This window comes from Palaemon carinicauda, chromosome 38 (genome assembly GCF_036898095.1).
Source record: "Palaemon carinicauda isolate YSFRI2023 chromosome 38, ASM3689809v2, whole genome shotgun sequence".
Lineage (NCBI taxonomy): Eukaryota > Metazoa > Arthropoda > Malacostraca > Decapoda > Palaemonidae > Palaemon > Palaemon carinicauda.
The window spans coordinates 50,243,779-50,253,575 of NC_090762.1; the positions used below are offsets into that span (position 1 = coordinate 50,243,779).

The 9,797-nt window shown below is 33.8% G+C and overlaps 1 protein-coding gene and 1 pseudogene across 1 annotated transcript; both read right to left on the minus strand.

Annotated features, from left to right (window-relative positions):
• Nucleotides 1-150: 150 nt before the first annotated feature.
• LOC137630024 (cuticle protein 18.6-like) lies at nt 151-2,047 on the minus strand. The gene is made up of 2 exons (XM_068361521.1): nt 2,036-2,047; nt 151-477 (listed from the first exon to the last, which is right to left on the minus strand). Exons 1-2 carry the CDS (start codon nt 2,045-2,047, stop codon nt 151-153), a joined length of 339 nt encoding a protein of 112 aa, XP_068217622.1.
• A 3,463-nt stretch (nt 2,048-5,510) lies between these two features.
• On the minus strand, nt 5,511-7,304 carry LOC137630025 (cuticle protein 7-like; annotated as a pseudogene).
• Nucleotides 7,305-9,797: the final 2,493 nt, after the last annotated feature.

Genomic DNA, 9,797 nt, shown 5'->3' on the forward strand with positions numbered 1-9,797 from the left:
AAGAAATGTAATTAACCAAGAATATTATGGTACATCAAGTTGATTAAATCTTCTCATTAAGAAGAAGAAATATTTAAAGATATGAAAGAGAAAGAACATCATTTATGGTATCCGAAATAATCTACATCATAGAATGTCGTTTAGGACTCCTTAGGCGTAGACTGGTGCGGGTGGGTAGGAGGCCTCTCCTTCATAGGCCACGTCGGCGACGTAGCCGTTGTCGTGGTCGGCGGTGAAGATTACGATCTGGGTGCGACCGTCGGGGAGGGCTACGCGGTACGACCCGGAGGTGACCTGACCGTCGCTGCTCTCGTCGTGAGCGAAATCGTTGCCGGTTGAGTCGTCCTTGACGGCGTAGGCGAAATCGAAGGGCATGCCTGGCTCCTTGTAGGATGGGGGAGGGGCCCCATACGCTGGAGGGGAGTCAGGAGCTGGAGCGGAGCAAGCTACGGCCACGAGGGCGGCAATGACGAAGAGCTGTAAATGAGAAAAGGAGATCAGTTTCATTTATTGAAGTTTTGTTACTTTAAAGTTCATTTGGTTAACATAGTCATCGAATGATATACCCAGAAGGAAATTAAATGTGGTTGGTAGTACCAAGGATAAAGAAAGGCAAATGGCTAGTGATCTCTCTGAAAAAAGAAAAAAATATAAAACGTTAAAAACTGGAAGGAAGATACCTCCTTCACCTATCAAAACGTAAGGGAAAGGGCCTCACACACACACATATATCTATATATATATATATATATATATATATATATATATATATATATATATATATATATATATATATAGATAGATAGATAGATAGATATATATATGTGTGTGTGTGTGTGTGTGTGTGTGTGTGTATATTTGTATATATATTATATTATATTATATATACAAAGGCCTAAGACTTGTCCTTCCACTCCTGTCTGGTTTTGGTATTTCTATGCCATTCTATACCCACAAATTTTCTTAGTTTATTAATCCATCGTTTTCTCTTCCTTCTGCATCGGTTGCAATCTCTAGGGACCCATTCTGTTATTTTTTTGGTCCATTTATTATCTATCATTCTCATTTGTCCTGCTTCTGTCCATTTTTTTTTTTTTTTTGTTACTTTTTAAAATATTCTCTACTGTAGTTTGCTCCCATAGCCATGTTGTTCTTTTTCTGTCTCTTAGTATTAATGTCATCATTATTCTTTCCATAGCTCGTTTGTGTTTTAACTAGCTTATGTTCTGATACTTAAGTAAGTCACCAAGTTTCTGATGCATAAGTTGATACTGGTAGCACTATCTGACTAAATAGTTTTCTTTTGAGAGAAAGTGGCATTTTGGTTGTCATAATCTCCTTTTGTTTACCAAAAACTCCTCGTCCCTCGGTAATACCTCTTTTAGTTTTGTGTGAAATTTTGTGTGTGTCTGTGTCTATGTCTGGAAGGTTGAGTATAAGATGAAGACAACAGACTCCTACTTGAAGTTAGCTTCGGTTAAAAAACTTGGAGAACCAAAAATGATGTATCTTAGTATCTCTTCCATTGACGAAGCTGATATAATTTAGCATTTTGGGAATACGGATGTTTTCCTCTTTTTTTGTGTTAACGGTGTTAGATTTAGATCCCGGTGGCCATTTTGTTTAAGGCTTTAAATTGTGTTTCATAAAACATGTTGATCTACTCATAACGCTTCCACTTCCAATGCCTAGAGAAGATTGATCAGATGAAGGATGTCAAATCCACAACTATACTTTATAAGTAAAAACCTTTTCCTTACACAGGAAACTAAGGGAGCTGATGACAGTTATTTAACTTACAAAAGACTGGTTGCTATCTTATGTAATTCTATTTAACATTACACAAAATTTGAGATAATTACTTCCCAGAAATGTAGATGGAATTAATATTGGAGAAAACCAGTCCTTTCAGAATTTAAAACGTTATCCTTAAAACTTATGAATTTGATCAGAACTTTGGACCTCTCATGCTTAAGAAATATAATTCTGAGAGACTCCAAGTCGAAGCAATTAGCACAATACAGAGCTATCTCACCTTAGCAGACATGTTGATGTTATGAATATGCTGAGGAAATTATGTTAAAGTTTGAGCAACACTCCCTTTTTATACTTACTGACGCCTCTTCCAGTTTCCCGTTTTCTGTTGCACTTTTCCAGTTTCATTGACCTGTCAGCTATTGCATTTGGAAAACAAATTTGTTTTCAGTATGACCTCTTTCCAGGAATTTGAGTAGAGAAATTATTTTTGGAAAACTAGAAAAGAAAGATAAACGAATTGTCTTTTTTTCTTTTCAAAACAGATATTGCCCAGAAAAAGGGCAACTGTAATTAAATTACTTTTACTTATAATTGAAAATTACTTGAAATAAAAGTAAATTCTTCAGTCAATAGATTTGATAATTCAATATATTACTGTTAGAGTTTAATGGAGATTAATAAAAAAAAAAAAAAAAGTCGTATTAGCAGATCATATAATTTTTTCTCTTGTGTCTAAATAAGTTTTCAGATTTGATGATTCATGATTCATCCCAGAAAAAGACATTTCTTGAGTCATGTTATAATTTGGGGAAATAATCTGAAGAAAATGAGATTCCATTTTCTCTTAAAACTAGAATTACAATTCCCTGCATTTCATCTCTACTTATATCTGAGGTTAGAGAACAAATAACTGTGGTTAGTATTCGCTTAAGAAGGACTGCAAAAAAAATTAGCTTGCTTCTTATTGCTAATTGTTCTAATGAGTTGCAAATGTTGATTTTACTTCTTTTTAATGCAATTATATCCCAATTATCTCTATTAGTTATTGCATATTCTTAATGTTTTTTTTTATCTTTTAAATCGTAATAATATAACCTCACATATTTTGAATTCTTGAAGTTCAGTGCTAGATATGCAATTAAAATCAATAGATGGGGGTAACAGTTAAGAATTGATCAAGCAAAGAATCACATGCTTGCTACAAAAGACACTCCCCTGTTTATTAATTACTTTCAAATCATCCTAGAAGCTATAAAAGAAGTTTCAGCATATTTTTCTGTGCCGTCCTATCGTCAAGGACTTTTTTAAATAAAGACTTAACTGCATAGGGTTCAGAACCCTGTACTGCAGAACACCAAGCAGAATCTCTCAAAAAAAAAAATTAGTTATTGGTGTGAAATATACTCCTCAGCCACCTTAAACCGATTAAGATATTAGATTCAATACTTCATGCTGGTATTAGATTGACGACAGAAGCGTTTAGAACCTCACCTATCCCAAGTCTCCTTGTTGATGCTGGGTGTTACCTTTAGACCATTACCAAATGTCTTCTATTCTTCGGTATTGGTTTAGGTTGCAAGGACTCCCTAATTCTTTAGCTTTTCAGACTGCAAAACTAGTAAGGCACTCAACATACTTTAAGTTGCACCCAAAATCTCCTCAACCTTATGGCTTCGGGTGGAACAATTGTTAAGTAGTCTTGATATAATTAGAAGTAAGATGCTTCTATTTAGGATATCATCAATACCTCCGTGGAAATTACCATGGATTTCTTATTGTAAATATTTTATTAGTATTAAAAACCAGGACTGAATTGGAAGTTAGGTCTCTTTTTATGTAACATGTTGAAGAACATAGGGTATTAACTTTTATATATACCGATGGCTCCAAATCTGATGCTGGCGTGTGATTTGGAGTATATAGTAGTTCTTTTAGCTGTAGAGGTGCACTTCCTCCAATATCTTCCATATTTAATGCTGAATTATAAGGCATACTAACCGTTATTGAGAAAATAGCGTTAAAAGAGGATGGTAATTTTACCACTTACAATGATTCAAGAAGTGTCCTTCAAGCTTTAGAAGGTTTTAATTCTAGTGACCCTTTATTTTTAAAGATTTTAGAGTGGCTTTTAGTTATTGGCCTAAAAGGTATAACAGTTCGACTTTGCTGGGTTCCGGCACACGTAGGTGTGTCTGGAAATGAAGAGGCAGATTCACTGGCAAAGAGTGCTACAGCTGAGTTACTACCAAGAAGGTATCCCATTCTTTGTAATGTTTTTTTTTTTTTTTTACCAGCAGTTAAGAATTTTATTCATAACAATTGGCAACAGCATTGGGATAGTTTAACCGAAAATAAGATGAGAGAAATTGCGATTGTTATATCCCCTTAGAGGTATAATTGGATGCCCCGAAAATGGGAGACTGGCCAACACGAACCATATTGCGACGTCTGTTTAATACCTTTGATAGTGAGGCATTGTTGACTGAATGCCCCACATATAGCACAGAAAGAAATGTATATATGTTTGAGGCTCGGGGTGAAGATGGCAGGTTCATCCTTCCCAAGATCCTTGGACATGATTTGCCATACAATGCTAATAGCATATTTTAATTTATATCAGAAGCAGGTCTTCATAATGCTATTTAACTTCCAAAGCATATTTGCTTTTCTGGCTGTAATTTGATATTCTTTTAATCTTTATTTATAATAAACGATATCAGCGTCAATGACCTTCGATGACAGAATGCCAGAGAACTTCAAATCAATTGATCAATCGATCACCATCTCCGACTCCACGCTTCATGGTCCTCAATCATGAAGGCCTGGATCTTCCAAATCTTTTAGTGCCTTGTGGTGCCCAGTTAAATGTTTGGTGATGTAATCTCAAGAAAAAATTATTCAATTTTTTTTTTTTTTTTTTTTTGACAAGATGGTGTTTTGACTGCTGCAGTAGTTTTATCTATTTATTTTAATGAGCATATCTTAGGTAATCCATCACTGAGTTTTTGCTTTAAAAGAATTGCCTCGGTTGATTAAATTTTCACTGGCATAGGCAGGGGAAGACAAATGATCCCCTATTAGGCACTCTGTAGATGGTTTTCTTATAGGCGTATCTTTTATATTGAGATGATCAGGAAAAGATTCAAATATACTCGATATAATTCCGACGTGCAAAATCAAACCTTGGAGAGCTATTATTCAAAATCATCCTTCTTGGAATGCTTCGAACACAAACAGGAATAGTTATTTGGAGAAAGGATTTCACGTCGTGTCGCTCGAACAAATTTTTTAAGTGGAGATCCTCATCTTTAGGAAAACTGCAAGCCAATATATAGAAGGTAATTTGCAACTTGCAAAATTTTATTTGGGTTGAATCATGAATGTTCTACTGATTTGGTCTGCACTTAAATGTGTGTGTTTAGTTTTCCATATGGGAATTATCAGGAAATCTATGGCTAGTCTAACTAAATTTATATATGATAAGCTGAGAATCCTTATTTTCCTGATTATGATAGTATCGTTTCTATATGATTTTTAATTTCCATTCTAAGAAACAATAAAAGGATGTTTGAAACACGATTTTCACCTTCAGTTGTTTTATTAAGAAATGTAATTTACCAAGAATATTATGGTACATCAAGTTGATTAAATCTTCTCATTAAGAAGAAGAAATATTTAAAGATATGAATGAGAAAGAACATCATTTATGGTATCCGAAATAATCTACATCACAGAATGTCGTTTAGGACTCATTAGGCGTAGACTGGTGCGGGTGGGTAGGAGGCCTCTCCTTCATAGGCCACGTCGGCGACATAGCCGTTGTCGTGGTCGGCGGTGAAGATGACGATCTGGGTGCGACCGTCGGGGAGGGCTACGCGGTACGACCCGGAGGTGACCTGACCGTCGCTGCTCTCGTCGTGAGCGAAATCGTTGCCGGTTGAGTCGTCCTTGACGGCGTAGGCGAAATCGAAGGGCATGCCTGGCTACTTGTAGGACGGGGGAGGGGCTCCATACGCTGGAGGGGAGTCGGGAGCTGGAGCGGAGCAAGCTACAGCCAGGAGGGCGGCAATGACGAAGAGCTGGAAATGAGAAAAGGAGATCAGTTTCATTTATTGAAGTTTTGTTACTTTAAAGTTCATTTGGTTAACATAGTCATCGAATGATATACCCAGAAGGAATTTAACTATGGTTGGTAGTACCAAGGATAAAGAAAGGCAAATGGCTAGTGATCTCTTTAAAAAAAAAATAAAAAAACGTTAAAAACTGGAAGGAAAGATACCTCTTTCACCTATCAAAACGTAAGGGAAAGGGGCTCATGTATATATATATATATATATATATATATATATATATATATTATATATATATATATATATATTATAATATATATACAAAGGCATAAGACTTGTCCTTCCACTCCTGTCTGTTTTTGGTATTTCTATGCCTTTCTATACCCACAACAAATTTTCTTAGCTCATTAATCCATCGTCTTCTCTTCCTTCTACATCGGTTGCAATCTCTAGGGACCCATTCTGTTATTCTTTTGGTCCACTTAATATCTCTCATTCTCATTTGTCCTGTTCTTGTCCCCCTTTTTTTTTCTTGTTAAAATATTCTTTACTGTTGTTTGCTCTCATATCCATGTTGTTCTTTTTCTGTTTCTTAGTATTAATGTCATCATAATTCTTTCCATAGCTCCTTTGTGTTTTAACTAACTTATGTTCTGATACTTTAGTAAGACTCCAATTTTCTGATGCATAAGTTGATACTGGTAGGACCATCTGAGTAAATAGTTTTCTTTTGAGAGAAAGTGGCATTTTGGTTTTCATAATCTCATTTTGTTTACCAAAAACTCCTCTTCCCTCGGTTATACTTCTTTTAGTTTTGTGTGTAATTTTGTGTGTGTCTGTGTCTATGTCTGGAAGTTTGAGTATAAGATGAAGACAACAGACTCCTACTTGAAGTTAGTTCCGGTTAAAAAACTTGGGGAACCAAAAATGATGCATCTTAGTATCTCTCCCATTGACGAAGCTGATATAATTTAGCACTTTAGGAATACAGATCTTTTCCTCACTTTTTTTTTTTTTTTTTTTTTTTTTTTTTTTTTTTTTTTTATGGTGTTAGGTTGTGGATCCCGGTGGCCTTTGTGTTTAAGGCTTTAAATTATCTTTCATAAAACACCTAGATCTACTCATAACTCTTCCACTTCCTATGGCTAGAGATGATTGATCAGATGAAGGATGTCAAATCCATAGCTACACTTCAAATGTAAAAACATTTTCTTTACACTGGAAACTACAAAAGACTGGTTGCTATCTTATGTAATTCTATTTAACATTACACAAAATTTGAGATAATTACTTCCCAGAAATGTAGATGGAATTAATATTGGAGAAAACTACTCCTTTCAGAATTTAAAACGTTATCCTTAAAACTTATGAATTTGATCATAACTTTGGACCTCTCATGCTTAAGAAATATAATTCTGATCGACTCCAAGTCGAAACAATTAGCACAATGCAGAGCTATCTCACCTTAGCAGACATGTTGATGATATGAATAAGCTGAGGAAATGATGTTGAAGTGTGAGCAACACTCCCTTTTTATACTTACTGACGACTCTTCCAGCTTCCCGTTTTCTGTTACCCTTTTCCAGTTTCATTGACCTGCCAGCTGTTGCATTAGGAAGACAACTTCGTTTTCAGTATAACCTCTTTCCAGGAATTTGAGTAAAGAAATTAATTTTTGAAAACTAGAAAAGAAATATAAACGAATTTTTTTTTACTTCAAAACGGATATTTCCCAGAAAAAGGGCAACTGTAATAAAATTACTTTTACTTATAATTGAAAATCAATTGAAATAAAAGTAAATCCCTCAGTTAGTAGATTTTATAATTCAAGGTATTACTGTTAGAGTTTAATGGAGATTAATAAAAAAAAATTCGTATTTGCAGATCGTATAATTTTTTCTCTTTGTGTCTGAATAAAATTTCAGATTTGAAGATTCATGATTCTTCCCAGAAAAAAAAAACTTTTCTTTAGTCATATTTTAATTTGGGGAAATAATGTAAAGAATATGAGATTCCATTTTCTCTTAAAACTACGATTACAATTCTCTGCAATTCATCTTTACTTATATCTGAGGTTAAAGTACAAATAAATGTGGTTAGTATTAGCTTAAGAACCACTGCAAGAAAAAATGCTTTTAAATTAGCTTGCTCCTTTTCGCTAATTGTTCTGGCAAGTTGCTCAAGTTGATTTTACTTATTTTTAGATGCAATTATTTCCCCAATATCTTTATTAATTTTTGCATATTTTTAATGTTTTTTTTTTATTATTCGTAATAATTTAGCTTCACGTATTTTGAATTCTTGAAGTCAAGTGCTAGATATGCAATTGAAATCATTAGATGGGAGTAACAGTTAAAAATTGGCCAAGAAAAGAACCACATGTTTTCTACAAACAACACTCCCCCGTTTATAATTCTTTCAAATCATCCTAGAGGCTATAAGAGAAGTTTCAGCATACTTTTCTGTGCCATCCTATCTTCAAGGACTATCTCAAATAAAGGCTTAAACTGCATAGAGTCCAGCACACTGTACTGCAAAGCACCAAGCAGAAACTCGCCAGAAGAACCCTCTGAAATTCTGTTAGTGACTGCTTAAGAAACTAAGACTTAAGATCAAAATCATTAAAAAGCTTATACATAAGGGCTTCATTATGAACACAGTCAAAAACAGCGCTAGAAATTATTATTAAAAGTTCAGCCTCTAATTCATGTCATTCCTTAGCCTAGGTTCTTCTGGAAGCCAAAGTGTTGATTTGGGGCACTTTTCTGTAGCAGTTCGAAAGGAAGGGGAAGGATATTTGATTGGGGCAATTGTTTATTCAATCAGGTGAAATGTACCATATTCAATACTTTCAAAATTAAAATATACAAGTGCGATTTTAGAACAGGTTTTTTTGTGGAATATGTATAAATGTATATATATATATATATATATATATATATATATATATATATATATATATATATATATGTATATATATACAGTATATGTATATGCAGTATATGTGTATTTTTATATATATATATATATATATATATATATATATATATACAGTATATATATACGCAGTATATGTATATATATACATATAAATATATATATATATATATATATATATATATATATATATATATATATATATATATATACGCAGTACATGTATATATATATCTATATATATACAAATATACAATATATATATACATCTCTCTCTCTCTCTCTCTCTCTCTCTATATATATATATATATATATATATATATATATGTATATATATATATGTATATATATGTATATATATACGTATATATATATGTATATATATATATGTATACTTATATATATGTATATATATATATATATATATATATATATATATATATATATATATATGTACACTTTTGTGTGTATTTATATGATGAGAACGAACTTGTGGTAGTATTTTTGTGGTATGAGAATGGAAGTCATTAGTGTAAAACTTAATAAAACTGATTAGGACTTTAGAGTAAAAACTGGAGTCTTACAAATTAAAGATAGATGTTGAGGTTAGTTTCACAACCATCCTCTCATAAGGCCCAAGGTGAGGAAGCTTCAGAAAACTGATATATTCTAAGATGGTGTCAAAAATGTGTTATGTCTTTGTGTCTTTAAAGTGGAACTGCACCCAAATGCCAAAATAGGGTTTCGTCATGATCAAGAAGGTTCAGTAAGGTGGAGATGCCACTGGTCAGTTTCCGTATACTAATCCTTGAAGTCACCTCGGAGGAAAGATAGGTTCTCTTGGGTAGAAAGGACCAAAGCCTTTTCCCGTCCCGTCTCATGACCGCCATAGCCTTCATCATCTCCTCCTACGCCTATTGACGCAAAGAGACTCGGTTGGATTTCGCCAGTCGTCTCTGTCTTGAGCTTTTAACTCAATACTTCTCCATTCATCATCTCCTGCGTCGCGCTTCATAGTCCTCAGCCATGTAG